Source organism: Sturnira hondurensis, unplaced genomic scaffold (assembly GCF_014824575.4).
Source record: "Sturnira hondurensis isolate 20B ecotype Veracruz unplaced genomic scaffold, ASM1482457v3 Scaffold0001872, whole genome shotgun sequence".
In the NCBI taxonomy this organism is placed as follows: Eukaryota; Metazoa; Chordata; class Mammalia; order Chiroptera; family Phyllostomidae; genus Sturnira; species Sturnira hondurensis.
Genome location: NW_028074503.1, coordinates 3,226,850 through 3,251,747, shown reverse-complemented (window position 1 = coordinate 3,251,747; position 24,898 = coordinate 3,226,850). Strand labels below are relative to the sequence as shown.

Below are 24,898 nucleotides of genomic sequence, written 5' to 3'. Positions count from 1 at the left end.
GTGCCTAGAGGTGCCAGTGTGAATTCAGTGCGGAGAAGCTCAGAGGGATGCTGTGTTCAAGACCCTCACCTTTTGTTTGTGGGGCTGCTGGGGGCTGGGGGCAGGCGGGCCACTGTTTCTTCCTTTCTGTGCCCCTCAGGTGATCTCCTTGGCGTCCTGGACTTCCCGTTCCTGTACTTCTACAGATTCCACGGCAGCTGCTGTGCCAGGTAATCTCGACTCGTGAAACCCTTGCAATATTAATTTGCATTTCTGTACTACCAGTGGTGTCTTCCTTTCCCTGAAGTTCAGGGTCACTACCGTCATCCAGATGAGTGGCAGTGGTGGCGGGCGTGGGAGCAGCTCCCTGGGCCATTCGTGGGTTGTTATGAACACCCTTGGGTGCTCAGGGCTGGCCTGGGGCCTTTGAGGACCCCTGTCTGTGGACAATTTTAGGCCACAGCAGTGGTTTTCAAACTGGCTGAAGAGCTAGGATTTCCTACCCTTTTTCCTCCATGAGCAATTCTTTTAACTTCAGTATGCAACACTGATGAAACTGGCTGAATTCAAGGGAAGACTTGGGTCTACAGTCCTGCCCTGTCAACTTCCACCCTGGCCTCCTTCTTGCTCCTAAGGGCAATCTCCAAAAAAACAACAACCCTCAACTGATCCCCAAAACTATGAGGAACAGATTTTGGAAACTATTGACTAGGAGATGACTGGACAATGCTGTGATCATTAATATTGGCCTTGGGAAGTAAGTACTCAGGGATCTAGACCAACTCAGTGGCTAGAATCATAGACACAAAAGTTTATAACCATCCTACTTCCCTTTCCCGTCGTACTCCCTTTGCTTGGCTTTATAATGCTCAGAATGGAAAGGATTCTGTGGACAGTCTCAAAGCTTGTGTTCTGATATGGGGGAGAAACCAGGCTTAGGTTGAATTCCAGCCTCGCTGCTTCCTAATTGTGTGGTGTATGGTCAAGTTTTCCCAGTCCTCCCAAGCCTTCATTAGTTTTCTCATCTGTAAAATGGAAAAATAATAGTAATGCAGGGTAACTGTACGTATTGAGTAAAGTATTTAAAGGCCTAGCATTGTGTCTGGCCTAATAAATGATGGCCATTTTATTATCTGCTCAGGTCAACTGTATATAAAATGCCAACAAACCATGAGCAGCTGCTACGTAAGAGTCACACCGCCTATTTCCCCACTGACCGGATTACTCACAGGATTGTACTTCCTCATGCGGTGATTCTTCACAGAGCCAAAAAGCCCACATGTAACTAGGTACTGTTTCCAGTGGGGGATGTATTAGGACTAAAAGAATCAATGATGTAGTCTGCTTCTGCCTAGGAGCCCCAGAACGATTTACTAATCATCCTAAGAAAAATTTGGAACGCTGACAGAATTCATCTTCCCAGTGCCTGTCAGTGTGGTCAGGCCTTGCCGCTTGGCCAGGATTGTGCGGCAGGGGTATTAGTGCTGCTCCAGGGCCCGGCGACCTGTTTGCCCTTGGCCAAGGGCAGCCCCGGCCCCGGGGGGGGGGGGGGCCGTGGTTGTTTGGAACAGAGCAACGCAGTCCACAGCTCGTTGTTGTTGGCTGTGTGGGCTGGCATTCTGGCTCCATTCTGCCTCTTTTAATTCGAAACTTTCTCATAACCCAACATGAAAAATCAGGAATTTTTATTTGAAAGGTTTGGAAATAATTATTCGAATTGATTTCATTCTCCGTCACATTTTGCCCCCTGGCTTCAGTGCCAAGCTTAACCCCTTTTAAGCCCATCTCATCTCATGACTCCTCCAGATTCTGGGTAAGCGCAGAGGGGGTCGGGCGGGGGGTCGGAGGGGATAGTGTTAGTAGCCAAGACCTGGATACCCCATTAACAAGGAGCCCAGGCTCTTTCACTTCTGGGGCTCTCCCGTTGGTTTTAAGATCTGCCTCTATAGCAAGAAGGGAGCTGAAAATGAAAGTGTGGGTCAAAACCCAGGAGAGGCTCAGTTCCAGCCAACGGTCTGCTGAGGGGAGTGGTCGACACGGAATCATGCCCTTGCTCTGGCCGGAGGTGGAGAGGAGAGGGAAGGACCAGAGGGGGTGGCAATGCAGGGAATTGGACAGGCACCTGTGAAGTTGTTAGCCCCTTGGACGCGGTGGGCGGATGGCACCAAGGAGAGCCCTCGGTGCTCTCTGTCTTACTTTCCGCACCCAATATCACAGCCACGGGCACCCACACCACCTCGCACTGTCTCTCTGACCAGGAGCATCTGTGGTGAGGCTTGAAGAGCTGTGAAGAATTATTCAAGGAGCCAAGAAACCTGGATTATAATTGTACCTGTGCCTCAGTTTGCTTGTTAATAAAATAAGAAATGGGGCTGGGGAACCTTTCTGTTCTGGAAATCTCTGATTTCCAAAAGGTAGGATGGGGACCACTATGCTCATTCCTGCTTTAAGAACACACACATCATGGATGGAACTGGAAAGCATTATGCTGAGCGAAATAAGCCAGGCGGTGAAAGACAAATATCATATGATCTCACTGTTAACAGGAATCTAAACACACCAAACAAGCAAGCAAAATACGACCAATGACACTCAAATACGGAACAGGCTGACAGGGCCCAGAGGGGAGAGGGGAGAGAATCACAGGGGAAAAGGGAATGGACTCACATGAACAAGTATAAAGGACACATGGACAATAACTAAGGGTGGGGGGCGGAAAGGGGAGGGAGGCGGGGAGCATGGGGCGGGGGCGGGCAGGGTTGGGAATGTAAGACAGAAAGCTGTACTTGAACAAGAATTAAATAAAAATTATATTAAAAAAAAAGAACACAGCACCTGAGGCAAAAAAAAAAAAGGGAAAAAGGAAAAAAAGGGGGATTTGGTCAAGGTTACTAGGGTCGATGAGCACAGCCAAGAACAGAAATTCAGGTCACTTAATTTTCAGCCTGCTGCTTACCCACAGGGGCCTCCTTGCCTTTTGGGTATGATGGACTCAGTGCCTTGACCCATAGCTGCCCAGCCTTCCATCACTACCGATGCCAGTCTGAACACGTTTGTGGGTCCGCTGGGCCAAACAGGCTGATATAGACACAAGGGAAGCCTAATGCATATCTCTGGTGCTGCCCCAAGAATGTGGCTGTGGACTAACCTAATCTAATGAAGTGAAGGCACACATTTCTGTGACATTTGGCCTTAATTTAATTCAAGCTGCTTCCAAGTAAGCCTGTCAAACATTGATATAATACCTACTATGCCCAAGGCTCCGGGCTTGGCCCTATTGGGGAAAACACAGAGAAACCTGAGGCCAGGCCCCACCCTCTCAGAGCTCGTGACCAAGTTGGAGCCACACACCGGTGCCTACAGTAAGGTCAAATGGCTGTGTGACGCGAGAGGCCTCGGGAGTACAAATAGGCACAGCTCATAAGACTCACTTCTTTGGTTTGGTGCAAATGCAGTCATGTCTCTTGGTTTTTATTTTTTTTCTTTGAAAGATTTTATTGATTTTAGAGAAAGGAGAAGGGAGGGAGAAAGAGAGGGAGAGAAACATAGATCCGTTGGTTGCCTCTCACATGCCCCCAACCAGGGACCTAGCTTGCAACCCAGGCATGTGCCCTGACTGGGATCGAACCAGTGATCTTTTGGTCTGTGGGATGACACCCAACTCACTGAGCCACACCAGTTGGGACTCTTGCTTTTCAATTTTCAATTCCACGTAAAAGTTACACCCAGGAAGTCAGCCTCTCTCACGAGGTCTCTCTGCTGTACTTTCTTCCCCAATCACCATGCCTCCGAGTGTCAGGAAGAGTGACCGTTCTGGCTGGAGTTCCCTTTGCTTTGGCCTTGGCCACACAGTGTCACTTTTGAAAATGGTTCCAGTGCAGGCCACCATTTCCCTGTTCACTGCATGTCAGTGCCTTGCTGGTGCAGACCACTGAATGGGCCCTGAGACGCTGCCCCCGCCTCAGGCCCCCACGGTGGGGGCTCCTTCAGGTCACACACCTGGGCGTAGACATCATTTCCAAAGTGCAGTTTCTGGGTGGGTGGGCCTGGTTGGGGGACTTCTGTTACTGGGGCTGCCCTCCCCTTCCAGACTCTCCCCTTGAACCCAGGGGCAGGTCCAGCTAGACCCTCTGTCCTCATACAGTGAATTTCCCTTTGGAATCCTCTTCCTGGCAGTTTGTTCTGCTTGAAAAAAATTGAAGCTCTACCTTGGCATGCAGCAAGCTCCATAATTATTGTCCCTCACATTTTTTTCTTTTAAATTTCTATGCCCTCCCCCACCTTTAGTACCATGCTCTCATCATAGCTTCTTAGAAAAGTAGAGCTTAATGGGTTTTTAAGTTTGGGGTGTTTTTATCTAGAGATCACTATGACCACTGATGAAATAGATGTATAACAACTAGAAATCGACTGGTAAAAATAACAGAAAACAGTTACTTATTGGCTCCAAGAAGACAAGCCTCACTAACAAAAAACTCCTTTCTCCTTTCAGTGGGCTTTTGGGATTCTTTCTCATGATCAGCACAGCGAAGCTAAAAAGCCTCCTGGCCCCGGGGCAGTGCGCAGCCTGGATTTTCTTTGCTAAGGTAGGAGGGAGAGGCGGGCTGGGGAAGATGAACTCAGGGGCCTCTGTGTCCGGTGTCCTCAGAGTCTGTGCAGTGGCAGGGTTGGTCTTCCTGGAATCACTCCTGGTCACTGGCCCTCAGCCCGATCCTCACTCATTCGGCCAACAATTTCCGAGATCTTTCTTGTCATGCTCCTGGGAAGTGACCTGCGGAAGCCGCTTAACTTTCCTGAGCCTTCATTTCTGCATCTGAACATGAGAGGTTTTGCCAAAAAAAAAAAAAAAATCTCTAAAGCTCCTTCAGTTCTAAGAGACTGGACCCCTGGGCACACAGGGCAGTTCCTATGTCCCTTCCCGGGAACTGTGAGGATGTTCCAAACTCAACTGACTTGCCCAAGAGATCTCAGCCCATCAGAAGTGATAGGGAAAGGAAAACAGGCAAATGGCCAGTTTGGGGGACTTTGCTGAAGACTTCAGAAATGGGACTATTGTAAGAATGCCCGTTGTGTATCTGACTGACCGTGGTTGAAGCACAAGAGGGACAGTGGGGAAATAAGAAGAAGGAGCAGTGAGGCAGCTGTGGCAACACGATCTTAGCTGAGGTGCTTGGGGCTGGCTCCTCTCGTGGAGCACGTCATTTCTCTAATGCCTGTGAGGGAGTCGAGTTGCAGGGCCCTTAGGTGCTGCTTCCGACAAGTGGTATTTCTTATTTAGTTTTATCTAATGAAATAGTCATTTAAACTTGTGCCTTTATGTTTGTGGTTGACTTTCCACCCCAGAAAGCAAAGGCAAACATTTTTCTTTGAAAATGAGATTTCACAGTGATAGTTTCACCTGCAGGGTCTACTTTCAGAAATAACCCCAATTCAGGCAGAACATGAACAGTGGCTGAGATGCTGACTTCCAGGGAGTTGGGTGACAAATCTTCTCCCCCAAAATCAACTAGAAAGCTAGACAAAAACTGTCAAATAGATCCATTTTAGCTCTCTAAAAACTGACCAAAGGCATGCAACAGTCTGAGAAGCATTTATTTATTCATGAAAACTTCTAAGCTTTGGGTAGGAACAGCATGAGTGGGTGGTATTCTTGCCTGAGGTTGCTTCCAGTCCCTCCTCCCCAGCTCTGTCAGTGTGATGTTTAACCGGAGCAGGGCAGGCTGTGGACACCAGCACCCTTGTTGGTGCTTCCAGAAGACTCCATTTGGAGCATTTTCCATTACAGTGGTCACACCAGTGGTAAACGAACTGGAAGAGCCAGTAGCTCCACTGTCTTGAATTTATAGCCCTTTTGGGGACAAGCAATGAACCAGTGGCCTAGCTGGGGACTTAACAGGTCATCCTCGGAGATGAGAAAGCTTGATAACACTCCACGTATCCCAGGCTGACTTTAGTCTGTGCACACAAGCAGCAGAGCTGGAGTGCGCCAAGACATCCGCACCTCTGGCCGCCAGGGCCTGTGTGCATAGGGAGGAGATGTGAGGGAGCCCGCAGGAAGTGAAGGCTGGGGCAGACAAGAAAACCCCCTGAAATTCAAATGTGCTCCCATCCACACACAGTAAGAGCAGAGAAAAGTCTTTCTGGCTCAAGGTGTGTGAGCAAAACCCCTGACTAGCCTTCCCCAGAACACCAAGCTTTGCACCTATGGGGATGACCCCTAGGAAAGCGGGCTGAAAATAAAGGCAAGGACAAAGGTGGGTGAAGACCTCGGCCACTGTACCTTCCAGGGGAGAGAGATTTTACAGACTTAGGGCAGGCAAACCCCTAAACGTGCAAAATGACACCAGCAACAATGCTCTGGGAGAAAATCAGAATCCAGAGTATTTTTTTAAGTGTTCAGTATTCAACAACAACAAAAAATAGAAGCATTCAGAAAACAGGAAAGCATGATTTACACACAGGAAAAAAGTGATAAGTAGGAACTGTGTCTGAGTGTCCCCATATTTGGAACTTAGCAGAAAAAAACTATGGAGAAGTTATTTAAATATGCTCAGAGATACAAAGGAAACTATGTTTAAAGACTTCAAAGAAAAACTCAATGAACACAGAATCTCAATAAAGAGATAGAAATGATTTTTAAAAAGAGAATAAAATGGGAAATCTGGGATTGAAAAGTATAATAACTGAAGTGAAACAAAAATTTCTCTAGAGGAATTCAATAACAGATATGAGAAGGCAGAAGAAAAAAATTAAGTGAACCAGGAAGTAAAACAAAAGAAATTATTGAATCTGAAAAAAACGGTTCTTTTTTTTAATTGGAGAAATAGAAACAGAGTCTAGAGACATGTGGGGCAACATCAAGCCCAGGAACACACATATATGATAAGAATTCTAGAAGAAGAAGAAAGAAGGATAGGAAAAAAATAGGATTAATGGATGACTTCTCCCAATGGAAAAATTGTGGAAAACAATGGAAAAATAATGCATTGCACATGCTGAAAGAAAAATCTCCAACCAGGAGTTCTATGTACAGCAAAGATGTGACATAAACCAGAAATAAAGATATTTCCATTTGAAGACTGGGATATTCATTCCTAGCAGCTGTGTCAATAATTAATTACATTTAAAGGTAAGTACACTAAATACCCTACTTAAAAGTCAGAGATTGTCAGACTGGACAAAAAAGCAAGACCCAACTGCATGCTGTCTAGAAGAGACGTGCCTTAGGTTCAAAGGCGCAGACAGGCTCAAAGTAAAAAGGTGGATAACCCTGCAAAGAGCAGCCAGGAGAGAGCTGGCTGGAGTGACTGTGTCAAAATCAAGCAAAATGGACTTTATGACAAGAAATATTACTGGAGAAAAACAGGGACATTTAATAATGATTAAAGGGTTAATGCATTAGGAAGATACAACAGTTACGAATGTGTACACACTTAACATGCTAAGTGAAAGAAGCCAGTTGCAAAAGAATACATAGGATTCCATTCATGTGAAATTTTCAGAAAAGAAAAACTTATAGAGACAGAAAGCATATCAGTGGTTACTTTGATGGAAGTGTTCAAAAACCAGTTTGTGGTGATGGTTGCACCATCATTTAAATTAGTTTATTAAATTTGTTTATTTAAAAAATGAATTGTACAATTATAAGGGTGGAGTGTATGCCACGTAAATCATTCCCGAAAGCTGTAAAGTAGTAGTACTTGAAGCATGGACAAGCTTAAACCTTGTCCCTTTAAGACATTTCCTGTGTGCATGGCTTTGCCCGTTTGGCCACTAGTTTCATGAGTCTCCTTTTTATTTATTGCACTTTTTCTTTTCTTCTTAAACTCCGAGGGAGGCGTATAACTACCTTCTCTGTAGTTAATTCAAAAAGTAGGAGGATTTTTAATCCTTCAACTTGAGACATTGGATAAGATGATCCATTAAGGATTCTTCTAGCCTCAGTACCTTAGGATACGTCCACCCTCTCTCCTTTTTCTTTTTTGTTTAAAAATAAACTCTGATATCCTCAATGGTAGAACATGTACCCATTCGTTGGGCCACCTGTATACCAAACAAAATGTGCTGACATTTGAAGGGCAACATAATGGCTTGTAGCAGTGCAGCATTGCTCAGGCTGTCATTGCCACGCCACCGGGTGCCAGCAGATTCAGAAAGTGACTCAGAAGGATGCTCCGTTGGCCACGGAGGAGAGTTTGGATTTTGTGAAAAACTGACAGATACACAGGCAGGGACGTCATTCAGAAGGGGTCTGGGGTGCCTTCTTCCCTGCACCCAAAGGATCCATTCTCCACCATTTTCCAAGGCGTTGTCATGTCAGCTTCGTCACTCCCAGGTTCTGCTTCTCTCCGTGGCCCATCTTTCCGAGGCCCCTTCTTGGGTCTCAGAATGATCAGCAAGGAAAAGAAGTGCCCTCTCAGCCACTGGGTATTGTTATCACTATTATTATCGTTTTTCCTTCCTGGGAATTTCAGTAAAATTCTAAGAATCTAAAAGTAACAATGTTTACCAACCTTTTAAAATGCCTCCCTTTATTTTGGTAAGGTCAATGATGTGAAATCTAAGTATCATGGGATCCCTTCCCACGGGTAATGAAAAGCATTGATGCAGGAAAAAAGTGATTGCATTGAAGAGAAAAGCAATGAAATGTGCAGACATATAAGGAAGATGTGGTAGAGTTTGCATTTCTCTGCTAGTGGGTTTTTCCAGCAGATTAGGTTTTCACGAGAATTCTTTCTGGATTGAGTAGTGCCTTGTCTCGTCCCTCAGCATGACAGCAGTTCTCAGCGTCGGTTGGGAAGAGGCAACTGAGGCCACAGTGAGTTTAGGTTGAGGTTGAGCCAGGAGGGGAGACGCATCCCCGAACAGCAGCACTGGCCCACTAGGCTCTTGAGGATCCAGTATTTGGTCCCCATTTCAAAAGTGGCTCCCCAGGAAGTCAGCTTTCTTCCTTTAAGCTAATGGCATAGCTGCTGCCCCCATTTCATATCCCGAGGGCAATGGCGGACCAGAAAACCAACTCTTAGTCTGTTCTTTTTACGACCCTGGGAAAAGAAGTGTTGGTAGCTTGCCTAGGACGTGCCTCTTGATTAGGTTTAGTTTGTTTTTTGATTGTTGGAGTTTCGTCGTTCAAGGCCGGGACTAGGGTGGCCGTCGCTCCCTGGGCTGTGCAGTGTGATGCCTGCGTGCGGTGTGATTCTGCCTCACCTGCCCCATTTCCCAGGCCCTTCTCTGACACTGTCACAGTGGACTGCCTGCCTGAGAGCTGTGCATTTGGTGGGATTTTAAGATGTAGTAGATTTGCCCTGTTTTTGTGGCATTGGAAGTGTCTTTGAATGGCCTTTTTGGACATTGGTTCTACCAATCAGTCAACGTCTATTAGAGAAAACTTTGGAAACTTTGCAGTATCTGAATGTTGTGGGGTGAGGGGAATGTGTTAGAGTAGGTGAAATGTTTACATAGCCATTTTACAATCCAGAGGAGGTCAGCGTGACAAGGTGAGACCATTAGCAGACATTGCTGAGCCGGGCATTACTGCTTCCGGAGCCAGGTGAAGGGAGTTGAGCCAGCACAGTGACTGAACTGCACCTGTCAGTGCTGGTTGCCTGGGAAAGGTGGGAGAAAGGAAAGGGGGCCGAGGCAGGGGGCAGGGGCCCCCAGTCAGGGTGTTCGGGTGGGGAGCCATGCAGAGGAGGGGAATACAGGCACAGAGAGAGAGAGATTACAGGAAGCCCTGAGAGCCATGCCACAGAGACCACTGTGAACCTCTGAAGGAGACTGGCTAAAGGTAATGCTTCAGGCAGGCTGATACGCGACGGTGGAAATGAGTTCCAAGCGTCTGGGAGGGAGGAGAACCTAGGTAGTGATGGCAAGGATAAAGATCAAAGGTCAAATTTCACTGACAATTTGAAGGAAAACACATTTTAATGACAGAATTTACCCTATAATTGATGTGATAAAAGAACTAGACAACAGACTCATCATCCCAGGACACTTTAGAGCAGAGAATGGGTAATGATAGTTGGCATTCAGGGAGTGATGGGCAGGGATCACGCACGGCTCCAGGGTTTGCAGCCAGAGCCCTGGGAAATCCATGGTGTTGGGGACAGAAGTGGGGGTGATTGTGAAAGAACGTCTTTGGGGAGGAAAGCTGGTGCAATCCATTTCTGACAAATGTGCATGGTGGAAAACATCCAAATGGAGCTGTGTTGTGTTGGAAACGGGGGGTAAAATGTAGGTGAGAGCTCAGGACTTTGGATGTTCTTCACCTATAGAGAAAAAGATTGAAATCAGAAAAGGAGTAAATAGATGAGCTCACTGAGAGAGTGAGAGGATTTGGGGAGAGCAGAGCGGGGGCCTAGGATTTAGCTGGTGACCAATAATGCACAAGAAAGAGAAGTACTAGCCAAGAGGTAGAAGGGGGGACCAGGTAAGTTCAGTGTGGAGTCCAAGGGAGCATTTTAAGGAGAAAAACCACTATGAGGTTAGAGAGATCCAGATTGAGAAACGACTAGAGCGAGGACATTGCTAGTCTTTGGGGAGCTACTTTTAGTAAGTCAGTGGGGGCGTGAGTGGGGCAGAGGATGGATCATAAATACTAAGGACACGTGAGAAGTGGCTACAAGATTGTGACTGGCGGTGAGCAGGAAGATAGCTGATCTAGTGAAGGTGTGTCTCTCCTAGGACCAGAAGGACTTGGCATGCTTGAAATTAGACAAGAAGACCCTCATCGACAGAGAGATTTAAAGTTGTTAGAGAATGAGGGGAAATTGGGACAACACATTTCAATAGGAAGTGGAAGGGGTGTGTGTAGCTAGCTGTAGAGAAAACAGAACGCCTTTTTCCTGAGGAGAAGGCAGTGATAGATAGGAGGGCAGCATCTCCATGCCATGGGGCGCATGGGAGGGGACTGGGATTTCGGGGCAAAGGAGCGGAGAGAGCACTCACGGTTTGTCTTTGGTGCACCGAAGCCGTCCAGTCCTCAGTTGTTCCATCCATAAAGCAAGGAGTCTGGGTTAGGAAGTATCTAAAGATAGCTCAGAATTGTTACGATTCTAATGAGCACAACAGTGTCATCTGTATCTGATGTTAAAACTATTTTATTTTTTATTTTAGAGAGAGTATGAGGGAGGGACAAAGAGAGGGGGAGAAACATCACTGTGTGGGGGGAACATCCGTCAGTTGCCCCCTGCACGTGCCCCAGGGGGTGGAACCTGCAAACCAGGCCTGTGCCCAACCAAGTGAGCCACACCAGCCACGGCTGCGTCTGATATTTAATACTAAATGCCGATGGCATTTACGGTCGATTGCGGGTTTTTAAATAGTGATGATCAGCTAGGAGCCATATCTTGAATGATCAGTGCCTACTTACCAAAGCATTTACCAGATTGAAGTGTTTAATAGAACGACAGAATAAAGTAGGAAACCATTTAGCAATCAGACCTCCTTCCATCCCTATTACCAGATGTGCCCCTGTCTTTATTTAGAACATTCACAGTCAAAATTCTCGCTTATGGAACGATGCCTCGGAGAGACTGCTGCTCTCATAGTGCAGGCGGAAGACCGTGGAGCCTTCTGAGACTTGGTCCCTTGTGAGTCTTCGAATCTTGAGGACATGGTGGGTGCAGAAGTGGAGAGAGGAGGCCTGGAGCAAGATGTAAAGTATTACAAAATCAGGATACTCTAGAACTTGGACTCCTCAATGTACCAAAGTAGAAACAGCACATATGAGATAATGTATGTGAACGCAGCTGGGGAGTGAGCAAGCGCAATGCCGTCATTGAGCATTCTCTACTCATATAGTTTTGATGTAACTTTGAATCCCGAGTCAGCCACTTTTTAGTTTATACTTTGTTTTCTCATTTTGTAAACACATCCAGTAATAATGTCTATCTCACTGAGAGCGTTGAATAATATTTAGACAGCGTTTGAATAGCGAGTGCCAGCAGTTGGTAGGCCCTGCCCGGCAGTGTCAACCACTGGTTTGACTGTTTCACCAAATTAACCAGTGATTTCCTGAGTCTGAATTTACCATGTGTATTTACTGGTTCCAGGTGCCGAATTTAGTGGTGGACTGCCCACTGTAGACAGTGCTCCGCGTCCAGCATGCAAGAGAACAAGGTCTCTCACAGCTATTTTAACCAGACATTGTCTAACAAAAGAGGCAATTGATGCACCATTCACAATGTTTTTAAACCTATATAAAGAGTCATTGATTCAGAACAGTTGCTGTGCCTGTGGAAAAGTATGTTTGATGGTTTCCATGGAGACTACGCTGCTGGCTGTTCTGCCGTCACTGGCCTTAATTATACACTGGGATTGCCAGGGAGCCTTCAAAGCTGTCTCCATAACAACACCTCCTTGTGTAGTAACATGTCTGCTGTACTGCACTGTATTTCCCGTATAGCAGTGTCTCTTAAAAAAGTTGAGGAGATTCTGCTGGGAAGCTTCAACATCCATGTGATTTATCCTTGTGAAGAACTCCCAGCTGGATAGGAATTTTTCTGGGTTTTGACTGCCCATCTCCCGGGCTGTTGTGCCAGGTCTTTGGAACATGGCCTGATGTCTTCCTTTTTTTCAGAACATGTTGACATTTCTCTGGAACTTTTGCCAAAATATTGAACTAAGAAGGATTCTTGGCTATGTCAGTTTACAAGATAAAATGAAACCTGCTTAAGTATAGGATGAACTTATAAAAGCGTTGTCGGTAGATATGGTTAGGGTTTAATATTTGGGATTTTTAAATGTCTCCAAGACCATTGGTGAAAGTCCTGGTATAATGAAACAACAGAAAGAAAAAGAAGCAGCAACTTAGTTTCTTCTTAATGTGGAATCACCGATTTCCTGATTTCCAAATAACATAATTTCTTACTTTCCACTGATGTTTTTAGCTATATTTGTAGGGAACTTCTAAAGCATCTAACACTGCATCATACCTGTAACTTCTGAGGAGACGACAAGTAAACAGATATATCAGGTTCTGGAATTAGACTTCTTGTAGGTTCAATTTCTGGCCCGTGTTCAACGTGTGCCACTCATACCCTTATCCTCCTCCCCACCCCACACAAAAGAGACTATTGAAAAATCCTGGAAGTGTCGTTACAATGCCCATCACGTCTCGCTCTCACTAGGCCATGTCTGTGCTAAACAGAGTGTTCTCTTCCCCCTTCTACTTCCTGCTCTTCCTACTATTATTTTTTTCTCGCTTTATTGAGATGTAATTGATATAGGACATCATATGAGTTTAAAGTGCACAATGTGATGAGTTGATATTTGTGGACATTGTGAAATGATCATCACAATAAGTTTAGTTAACATTCACCACCTTTCGTCAGGGGTGTCAAACTCATTATCAAAGAGGGCCACAGCAGCCTCCCGGTTGCCATCAAAGGGCCAAGTGTGATTTTAGGGCCGTATAAATGTAACTACTCCCTAACTAGGGGCAGGGAGCTCGGCGCTGCTGCCGGGTAGAAACAAGGTGGAGGGCCGGATTCAGCTGAGGGCCTTGTGTTTGCCCACCGTGCCCTACATGCTTACAAAAACATGTGGAACGCTTCTCAGATTTGGGGGTCATCCTTCCCGGGGGCCATGCTGATCTCCTCGGTATCATTCTAGTTTTAGTGTTCGTGCTGCCGAGGTGAGCACTGACTTCCTTTCCTTTATTACCTTCATCATCATCACTCATCATCATCGTCACCATTGGTCGGCGGTGGAGAAACTTACTTTTCCTCCGGACGGTAAAAGTTAATCACAAACGAGGAGGCTGCTCCTCTTCAGTTCACTGTTCATATTTCTTCCCATTTTCTCAGCCGCTTAAGACTCCTCACCCCTTCCTCCTGTTACATTTAAAAACTCATTTGAAGATGTAACTCTGTGTAGCAGTTTAGTATTCCCTCTATTTTCTTCTTTCACTTGTCACTCAGCACCTTAATGTGTCCTGGAATGGTCTGAGGAAAATGAATTATTAAACCCAGTGAAGCCATGCTGTAATGTAACTTTTATGTCGAAAGAGTATGCTTAAAAAATCTAATTATGGCTGTTTCCTAATTAAATCATTTTTCTTTTTCACAGTCTAAGCGGCTGTGGCAAGGAGAATGATTTTTCATGGAAAATTAAAAACTCGAGGCAGCAGCATGATTTCCTTTGCAGTCGCTAGCTGGGCAGCCGTAACAGCCTGCCGCCGTCTTTCCGTGACGTCACGGTGGGAGCGGCGGAACGCGGAGAGGCAAGTCAGGGCGCAGCGCGGCGGTTGCCGAGCCGAGTGGAAACGGCACAGAAGTTAGTTATCTGGGAATTGTTCGTCTGTGAACAAGATTTTCCCAGAGGGCACATGGGAAGGGAAATACAGCTTTGGATTAAAGAAAAAAAATTAAATTCCATTTCCTATTGTCAAAATAATTCATGGGGAAGTGAGTGATGTTAATGGACATCTTGCTATTTTGGATAGGTTGTTTTTCTTGTTTCTGATTATGAACTCTCGTTTTTTTTTTCCTGGGCTATTTTTAGTGCCATTGATCATCACAGTGTTCTGTGCTGCAAGAAATATGATAACAATTCTGGGTTTCACAACTTTTGACCTGAATGAATTTGCTTTAGTTTACTTTTGGAGGAAATACTTGAAATTTCTGTAAATTTCCTGACTGCAAGGTTTTTTGTGGGTGCTGTTATTATCCAAGATAATTTAAAGTACCTAAAATTAGAGTGGTTTTTGCAACATAAAGTTCAATTAATTGGGAAAGTTCCAGAAGGTCTTCTTTGGGGGATGAATTGGTGTGTACGCACGTCACTGGAGGATAGTATTGAATAAAGGAGTGTCGAGTGAATGTTTAAATACGCTCATCTTATTTTGTACACCTTTGCAGGCTTGTGCCCCCACGTCAGAAATTGAGAAAGGTGGGCCCTGGCTGGCATGGCTCAGTTGCTTGGGGTGTTGTCTCTTAACCAAAAGTTGGGGTTCAGTTCCTGGTCAGGGCACATACCTGGGCTTCAAGTTTGATGCCTGGTTCTGGTGCATGCGTATCGAAGGCAACCAATTGATGCTTCTTTCTCGTGTCTATGTTTCTCTCTCTCTAAAACCAATGAAAAAATGTCCTCGGATGAAGATTTTAAAAAAAATTTCTTATTGAGAAAGGTGGGATTCTGCATGTATCTTGTGAAGGACCCCCCACTGCCCTCCACAATGCTCTTTTTCTTTACTGTTTGAGGCCACTTTCCCTTATAAAGACCCTAGAACTAAGTTCCTCAAGGGGAGGCCAGACACAGGCTAGCCAGCAAATAGCTCTTTGGGCCTTGTACATGCCCAAAGCGGAGGGCACACCGTGGGCAGGACTACGTGCCTGTGTCGGGAGAGAATGAGCTGCCACAGGCAACGCTAATAACACGGGACAGTTCCAGGAGAATCCGAAGAGCAGATGTTTATTACTTGGAAGCTAGCTTTTGATACAGAATCAGAAAAAAAGCGACGTGTGGACCTGCAAGACTTAGTAGATATTTACGTGGTATGAAATCGTGATCCTGGTGGCCTGGTGCCCCACAGGCCCCTGCTCCACACTGTTTTCCTGTTTTATCCTCTGAAGTGTAATTGGAGTGGAAGTAATTTGCTCATTTTTGACTGTTTAACATTTTTCTCTTACAAAATGTAGTCCAAACTGGTTTCCCCCTCCTGTCTCTGCATCGGGCCTTTGAACTGACCTGGTCATTCTTCAGGTTAGGTTTTCTGATGTTGTCTTTGTTCCTATACTAGTCGACTGTGTTTGACTATGAGGCCAGATGGTTGACTACAAGCAGGTTGTGCTTGCCTGTATGACTCCAAAATAACCATTGATTAGTCAAATATATGGCAAAAAAAACCACCCCAAAACTTTTACAGTCAACAACGCATTGCCTGACACCGTGTAACTACAGTTAGCTGGTAATTTGCGTTCACAACTTCATTTGATTTTTTATGTGCTTTTCCAGAGGGTGCTGGGATGGGCAGGTTTTATGGGGAACAGGCTCTCCTTGGCTACATTTCCACATGTCATCTTGTCCTGTGACTTCTGAGGGGTAGGGGTGCATGGGGAAGCCGGCCCACAGTTGCACTGGTCCCCAGGAAGAATTTCTTTCCTGCCTCCCTTTAAGCCATTATTCTCTATTTGAGGCTCTGTGTGTTTTCTGCATAAACGTCTGGGTGTGTCATTCCGTTCAGCCTGTAATATGGTTGGTGATCAGTCAACATTTGATAGATAAAATGCCCACCATTTTTCTTCACCTCCATGGCAGGAGATTTTCGCTTCAGAAGAGTATTTTCACTTTTAGGGGGAAAGCTGTGACCATATGAATGTAGGTCTTTTGTAAAAGCAAAGTGGCAAACTTTCAGGAAGCAGGGGCACTGTTCACTTTATGACACTTTGGCCTTTCCAAGATTTCATAGGAGCATTTTACTTTCAGATGAAGGGGGTGACAGAAGCATCAACCCTAGAAGTTACCAGCTGAGTCTTTAGTAGGGAAATGCAGTTTTCAGTGTGGATGGGGTTGGTTGTAAAACAATGGGAACTGAGACAGAAGGGGCATTTAAGTCTGGTGTGGATTCAATGGCTAAATCCTGAGAGACTGGCAATGCCAAGTGTTGGTGAGGATGTGGAATGATTTCTGACTTAGAAACACTACCGCTAAATGAGGTCTGTGTTGTGACCGAGCAGTCCCACCCCTGGTACGTGCCCCAGGGAAATGGAAACATGCACCAGCAGCAGGGAATGTTCAGTGTGATGGAGTTAGATACAGGTGAGGGTTGCCTGATTTTTGAATACACTAAAAACTATTGAATTGCTGCCTTATGTGCATTTGCAAAAACAGTGAGACTTATTTTTTAAAAAGACACATTCAAAAATATCCATGGTAGTTTTATTCATAGTGGCCTAAAACCAGAAGAAATAGTCCATACATCAGTCCAGGGGAAATAAACCGTGACCTCTCCATGCTACAGAATACTACACGGGAGTAGAAAAGAGCAGGCAGCCATGCAGGTGGTTCGGGATGGGGGAGTGCTGGTTGGGAAGTAGCGTGAGAGGGGTCCTGTGAGATACTGGAAGGTTCCGTGTCTGTCTAATGATGCTAACATAGCTATTTACAGATGTAAACATTCAATTAGCTGTGCACTTAAGAGTCGGGCCCTTTGTGCACTTTATTTATGTTTTATTTCAATTTCAAAAATATGATGTGGGTGCTGGGACGGCACACATCCTCCTAAGGATGTGTGCTCCTTACACATCCGAACTGTGTAAGCACAATTCGGAGCACTGAATCTCCTCTCCCGTCAGCACTGGGAAGGCCCAGGTGTTGGGTGCAGCAGCCTCTCCAGCAGCCCCCCACCTGCCTCTGGCTTAGACATCGTCGTGTACTGCAGATGGACTGGGGTTCCACTCGCTGGGGGAAGGAGAGAACCCACCAGCTGGTGTCTTGCTCGTCTGGGCAGTGGCCACCATTCCCTTGAATGTCATGGTTGGAGAGGGTTTCTAATAAATACTCAGCTCAGTGCCAAGGTAAAGAAAGTGAGCTCAGTCTTCCCAGTAGTGTTGCAGAGGTATTTACTGTTGTGCTCATGCTCCATAGGTGAGGCCCATGCCCTGTCAGGTCTTCTTTTCCCTTCGGGGCTGAACTAATTAAGGAAAAAGGTGGAGCCGCCATCCTCCCAGGCCTTGCGGTTTGAGCAAATGAATGCTCTTCTCACTGCTGGGCCCTCCTGCTGAGCCTGGCCAAGCAGCCTCGATGCTGGGCTCTCTCAGGCTTGCCACGTGGGTTCACCTCCATCAGGCCTCTCAGGCTCCCTTGGCCTTATGGTTTTGGAGCTGGTAGTTGGTCATGTTTAGAACATGCTTACCAAGTTGGGGCTCCCTTAGTCCCAGCGTGTTTGGATGCATGTACATGTTAACACGTGCTGTGGCTGCAGTGGTGGTGAGGAGAGGAGAAGCTTTATGTGGGGGTGGAGGAAGGGGTCAGATGCCCAAGGCACTAGGGATGGTGACCACCGCTGGAAGGCCTTCAGAGTAACTTGTGCCCTGTGGTCAGGCCATTTGCTCCTGCCGCGGAGAGAGGACAAGAGGCATCCTTGGCCAGCCTTGTGCAGTGTGAGGGCGCCTTCCTGATTCCTGGCAAGCAGAAACCCTGCCCTCCTCTCTCGTGCTATTGGCAAAACATATATGATTTTTGCTCCATAGTCAGCAGCTCATTCACCAGTCAGATTTTAGATTCATAGCTACTTAACACTCTTTGAATACCTGCAATAATAAAAATATACACGGTGATCGCAGGTAACATGGCACGTTCTCAGTGTGCTGGTCTGGGTGGTTGGTGCTTAGACACATTTCTTATTTAATTCTTAGCATGATCTTGTGTGGCCCGAACTACGTGCTTCTCTTACCTCTTTAGACAAGAGGAAGCAAAGATGGTACCTGACTGGTCTAAGCCAGAACAAAGGAGCTCGGACTTGAACCCTGGTCTTGACTGCAGGAGGTGCCCCTCCCAGTGGGTCTTCTTGGAAAGGCTCAGAGGTGGAGGGTCTCCTTTGTCATGGGGGTGACACTTAGAGGCTGAGTCTGCATGTGATGGTCCGTGTTATCCCCGGGAACCCCTCCTCCCGCCGCCACGTTGTTGTTGTTGCAGTTTTCCTTAATGAGTAACCGCACAGCATAGAAAACACCTCCAGGAAACTGGGAGGCTGGCAGAGACTAGCGGGAAACAGATGAAAGGAAAGGAGCTCAGCCTGCGCCCGGGCAGAGCAGAACCACGCTCTCAGGGTGTGACTTAGGGCCACCATCAGAGCAGCTAGGCCGGCCGGGCCCTGGGAATGTGAATGGCGTGGTTCCTTGGGTAGGTCTTGAATTTTCTGGTAGGCGTTTAACTGTAGGGTGTGTTCTCCACTATTGAAGCAAATAACCCTTTTCTTACTTTGTAATTTTAAGTTTGATCCATGACTTCAATTTTGATCCCCCAGAAAAAAGCCTTAGAAATCACTAGTCTAATTCCTTTTGCTTAAAACATTTCAAAAGGCTTACTATAGAAAAATCAGAGCTAAGTTAAATGAAAAGAAAAAGCTTAGGTGATTCCACCACTGCGGATATTTCAAGGTCTTTTGGGACTTTCCTCTGTATACATGTAACTGGGTTTGTTTGTCTGTTTACGGAAATGGGATCATTCTCTACCTGCAGTTTTTATGTAACAAGATTGGGGCTATTTCCCCCTTCTTGGGGTGGGCGAGGAAACTGAGGCCCAGAGAGGAGAAGAACATACAGCTGCCCATACAGAGCCTTCTGGCCCGATAGAGGTCTGAGACCTGGGAGTGCAGGGCGCCAGGCTTGTCAGAGGCACGGGCGTTTAGTGCACTGTCTGACAAGTGACAGGCCTTGATAAAGGGAAGGGGGTTGAAAGAAGCTGGCTCCGTAGCTGAGGCCTCTCCTGCCCTTCCCTGTCTCCTTGCCTGGGCTGCCCAGGAGTTTGCTTTCAGCAGCCCCCTTGCTCCCCTGACAGCCCCACTTCCAAAGCCTCACACAGTCGTCGCCTTTGTGGTGAACTCGGAGGCCTCCAGTGGTCAGTTTGCAGGAAAGGCCATGTCTTCTCTCTGGCAGATGCAGAACAACGACAGCACACACATTCTAGCAACTAAGATCCTGGTTGTAGGGCAGATCACATTCCCCTGACTTCATAAACATGCCATGAAGTCCCGGAGGGCCTTGGCAGGTTTAGGGGGCAGCCGAGGGGCAGGCCATGGATTTACACGCAGTGAACTGGGAGCTCTTGGCCAAGAGCCTGAGCAAAGCGAAGTTAATCTGGTGCACTACTGTGGCGATGCGTCTCAGAAGTCCTACAGTTGCAAATGACTCTTGTTGAGATCCACCTGTATATCCAATCTGTGGTTTCCTGGACGCCACAGGCTGACCCAGCCCCACGTTCTGAGAAGGCCAGCAGAAGGGTTTTAGGTTCAATTCCTGGTCAGGGTGCATACCTGGGTTGAGGGTTTGATCCCTGGTCAGGGTGATAGGCAACTGATCGATGTTTCTCTCTCTCTCTCTCTCTCTCTCACACACCACCCCCCCACACACACACAAAGCAATGAAAAATGTCCTTGGGTGAGGGTAAAAAAATAAACAAGGATATTTGTCTAGCACAGCTGTGGAGAGAGCCAGTACTCTGCCCTGTACCAGTAGAAATGCCAGTTGACTCAGCCCGATGGGGAGCTGCGTAGCAGGACTGACTAGGCTTACACATGTGTGTGCCCTTTCCCCAGCACGTCCGCCTGTGAGAGTGTACCATTCACATATGTTCCCACCAGCCTAAAATGGCATATGGGTAGTGTTGTTAAACAATATTATTTATAGGAGAAAAGACAGAATAATCCCAGTGTTCATCAGCAGGAATTGGGATCCATCTGGCCAATGGAATACTGGAAAAAAAAATCAATGATGCTTTCTATGTACAGTCAGGGAAAGAGCTCCAGGATATCTTACTAAGTGAAAAATGCAAAGCGTGAAACTGTATATGTAATATGCTAGCTTTAGTGGGGAGGAAAACAGACTCTGTGTTCATATTTACTTACATAAGCATAAAGAGACTTTAATCCATGAGAAGCATGCTAGCTCTTGTGGGAAGTGAGAACTGAGCAGGTGGGAGCCTGGGGGTAGGAAGGTGCTCCACTGAATACTTTTATGGCTTGTGGTTTCAGAACAGCAATTCTATTACCTATTTTAAAGTGGAATTTGAAAAATATAATAGAATAGACTGCACTGTACCCTCAAGATGTCACAAAAATACTTACACTTTTGCTTATACAGAGGTTAAACCTGGGTGTGAGGGTTTTGAACTGTAAAGAGTTGATTGACTGCTAGACACTTATATCCAAAAGAAAGAACATAGAAGTAATGTAGGGTGGGTCTCGTTAGGGGAGAGAGAACAGGGTTCCGGGTAAGGTGACCTTGTGGGTGTGAAGGGATGTGACCTCTGAGGCCACCAGAGAGAGGGCTGATACTGGGGTGGCCTTGTTTGAAGCGCTGAGGGCGGTCCAGAGGGCAGTCCAGAGCAGTTTTGAATGTCAGTTTTTTTCTCCGTTGGAGATCAGAGTCTGAGTCTTGTCACATGGAGTAGATGCTTAGGAGATGACCCAGTGAACGGTGGCAGGGCCCCCCAGGGGTATTGCTGCTAATAGGGCACACAAGGGCGACCAGCAGCCTCTGACTGCATAGTGAATAAACCAGCTTCCTTGGGGTATGCCAGGGAATTCTGAAATGCGCATGCTCGTTGCCTTCAGAATCTTTGCGTGTGCTTTGGACCACAGGTTTTACCATTTCTTTGGTGAAAACTGGTCACTGATGAGCACTGTCTTCCTGATGGAGGAAGGTGTCTGATGGGCTCCTGGCCATACCCTGCGCTTAGGCTTTCTGGTTCCTGTCACGGAAGCCAGGCAAAGACCATGGTTCAGATTTCTCTATATTTAGCTTCCTACATTTTATAAGGGGTACACTTTATAAATTGAATAGAGACAAGATGACACGCCGCTTGCCAGTTCTCTTAGGGACACCCAATATGTGACCAATCATGGACCTTCTTGGCTTTGGCTACTAGAAAGCACACAGCCAAAGTCGTGTGTTTTGGCTCCTCCCCTGTTCCATGCAGCCCCACCTTGTAGGCAGACATCCCTGCTGCGGATTTGGGGTAATAGCCTCATATCTGCCTCCCTTTCCTTGTTTTCCCCTCTGCTTCATCTTTCTTTTCTACTTCTAATTGATATACAGGGTCTGGCAGAAACAAGGCTTGCTTGAGTGTGGTTGATAGGGTATGTGAATGTCTCACACGAGATGGACAGCAATTTGAACATTTCACCTAAAGTGTCATATGGTGTGTTTGAGTGTGATATTGTTATGTTGCAGAATGGCATGCTTATGATTTTGCAAGAAAAGATTTTGTGATGAAAAGGGGCGCTATTTGTGCCAGACCCTGTATTTTGTCTGTAATGACTGTCTGTTTAAACTACAGTTTGCATTCAGTATTACTTTTTATTAGTTTCAGGTGTACAACATACTGGTTAGACAATCAGATACTTTACAAAGTGTTCCTCCTGGTATTTCCAGGACCCACTTGGCACCATATATAGTTATAGCAACATTACTGACTATATTCCCTATGCTGTTACTTTACATTTCTGTGACTGTTTTGTAACTATCAATCTGTACTTCTCAATCCCTTCCTTTTTCATCCAGGCGCACAACCACCCTCCCCTCTGGCAACCATCAGTCTGTTCTCCATGAGTCTGTTTCAGTTTTGTTTGTTCCTTTGAAGCCACATATGAGTGAAATCGTATGGTACTTGTCTTTCTCTGACTGACTTATTTCACTTAGCGTGATACTCTCTAGGTCCATCAAGCAAATGGCAAGTTTTCGTTCTTTTTTATATGACCAAGTTTTTTATATATAACTTTTTCTGTCCAGAAAAACTCCAATCATTGTTAATACAATGAGAACAGTTTACGTGACCACCGTTGTAACCTGGCAGCCAAGGAGAGTGGACTGGAATGTGCATGTGTGAACAATGACGACTTCACTATTATTAGTCAGTGGGGGCAGTAGATGCCATTGAGTGAGCGTGTGTACTCTGTGGCTGCCACATTCAAAATGGCTCAGTGAGTAGAGCAGTGAATCTGCATGAATGATTCAGAAGTCCCCAGCTACGGACAACTGGTGGTTGGCAGCTTCATCACGACAACACACCTGCTCATGCATCCCGTCTCGTGCAGAGTTTTTTGGCAAAACATCAAATCACCCACGTGACTCAGCTTCCCTACAGCCCAGATTTGGTGCCCTCATCTGGGTTTTCCCCAAGCCTGTTAACCTTTAAAAGGGAAGAGATTTTAGATCATCAGTGAGATTCAGGAAAATATGATGGGTCAGCTGATGGCAATTGGGAGAACTGTGTGAGGTCCCAAGGTGCCTGCTTTGAAGGGGACTGAGGTGTCTTTGTTTTAGGTACAGTGTTTCTCATATCTTCTTCAATAAATGTCTTTATTTTTTATATTACCTGGTTGGATACCTTCTGGATAGACCATATATATATCACAGGTTTTTTATCCACTTGTCTTTTGATGGACACTTGGGCTGTTTCCATTCGTAGCTATTGTGAATAGCATTGCAGTGGACATAGGGGTGCACACATTCTTTTGAATTAGTGTTTTGGGTTTCTTCAGAAGTGTAATCACTGGCTTGTAACACAGTACCCTGTTTAATTTTTTAAGGACCTCCCATACTGTTTTCAGTCTTCATTCCTCCCAGCAGTGCACGAAGGTTTCCTTTTCTCCACGTACTTTCCAACACTTGTGTGGGATTATTGATGGCAGCCATTCTGACAAGTATGAGGTGATATCTCACTGTGGTGTTAATTTGCATTTCTCTGATGATCAGTGACATTGAGCATCTTTTCACTGTAACAACTATGTTTTTAAGCTTGAAAGTTCTCACTGGAACAAGTCAGGTAATGAATAAAACTGCCCCTGCTGCCTTCAAAAAATATTTTGTAAGAGAAAAAAATTCAACCCCTGAGAAATATTTTATTGATGATTCGTTTGTCTAATAGAGGAGGAAACAGAAATCCAGAGAGGGCCTTGGCCTGCCCGAGGTTACTCTCTGAGTTTGTAACATAGCAAGGGACACCCAAGGCTCTCAGAGTGCTGGCCCACGGCTACAGCATGAGAACAGATGTGCACGAGACTGGGATAAGCTTTTTAGAAGGCCAAGTCCAGGATTACCTCTGGCGTGCTGGTAAACTACAAGCCCAGTTGTCCTGGGACCAGCTGCCTGTTGTCTTAAAGTGAATAGGATTCTCCATGAGACTTTTTCAATAACCTGCTAGGAAAGGGGTTTTTTCCCCCCAGCTATCGATTCTTTTTCTCTCATTAGGTTTCTTTCGGCTTTAATGGTGGCCACCACTTGCTTCACCCTTCATGCTTCAGGTAATACTCAATGGTTTAGAGATTGCTGAGCTTATTAATGTTGTTCCTTCAATGTAGATTTGTATTTGTCCTTCAAGATTAGCACAAGCATCATCTCTCTGTGGGCCTTCTTCCCGTAACATTCAGAGCATACCCATCGCTTAGCACTTAGCATATTACAGTGAAATTATTAGCTTAGTAACCTCTAGAATTGGCTGAGCTAGCATAGGGGTGCTGGGAAGCCAGGTTCTTGCCTTTCATTTTTGCCTCTCTGGTGCCTAATGTGGTATTCAGTGAGCATAATTTGGCCTTAATATCATTACAGCAATAACTCAAGGCCCTTTTCCTTTTTTACTTCCAAGGCAGTTTTACTTCTGAAACAGTTACTCATTGCTTTTTTTTTAACTTTCATTTTTTAAACTCTCCAAAAGAGCAAGGAATAATGTGTTAGCTCAGTCTGCTTAAACAAAATACCATTCACTGGGCAGCTTAAACAACAGACATTTATTTCTCACAGTTTCAGAGTCTGGGCTGTCTAAGATCAAGGTGCCAGCAGAGTTGGTGTCTGGTGAGGACTCTTTCCTTGGTTTGCAGATGGCTGCCCTCTGGCTGTGTTCTCACGTGGTGTGGGGGTTGGTGGGGAGAGACAGGAGGCGGGGAGTGCTTGAGTGCAAGCATGAATGCACACCTGCCATTCTGGTCTCTTCTTACAAGGACACTAATCCCATCCTCATGATCTTATCTAACCCTATTAATTCCAAAGGCCCATCACACTGGAGGTGAGGGTCTCAACATATGAGTTGGAGAGGGGGAGGAGGCACAATTCAGTCCATAGCAGAAGAGTTCACAGGTAACTTATTGACATTTTGCAGTGAGTGCCAAGTTGAGTGACAAGTTTCAGAAAGTCTTCATGGTTTGTGTAAGCCCTTAAGTAGAATTGAGCGGGTAGAGTGAGTCTTGTGCAAGCTTTGT

At 45.9% G+C, this 24,898-nt stretch overlaps 1 protein-coding gene and 1 non-coding gene across 3 annotated transcripts in view; one reads left to right on the top strand and one right to left on the bottom strand.

The window, feature by feature from the left end:
• Window positions 1–24,898, top strand: part of SLC35D4 (solute carrier family 35 member D4) — a 114,091-nt gene that overhangs the window by 62,549 nt on the left and 26,644 nt on the right. The window contains exons 12-14 of one of the 2 annotated variants that reach the window (XM_037031919.1): window positions 140–209; window positions 4,472–4,565; window positions 14,050–14,201. In XM_037031919.1, the coding sequence (XP_036887814.1) occupies window positions 140–209; window positions 4,472–4,565; window positions 14,050–14,076 (191 nt within the window). In that variant the 3' untranslated portion in view covers window positions 14,077–14,201. Of the gene's footprint in view, window positions 1–139; window positions 210–4,471; window positions 4,566–14,049; window positions 14,202–24,898 lie in introns of those variants that run through there. The other variant, XM_037031914.1, reaches the window with a different exon arrangement.
• Window positions 13,518–13,623, bottom strand: LOC118980667 (U6 spliceosomal RNA). Its single transcript, XR_005065176.1, has one exon. It is a non-coding gene; the product is annotated as a U6 spliceosomal RNA (small nuclear RNA).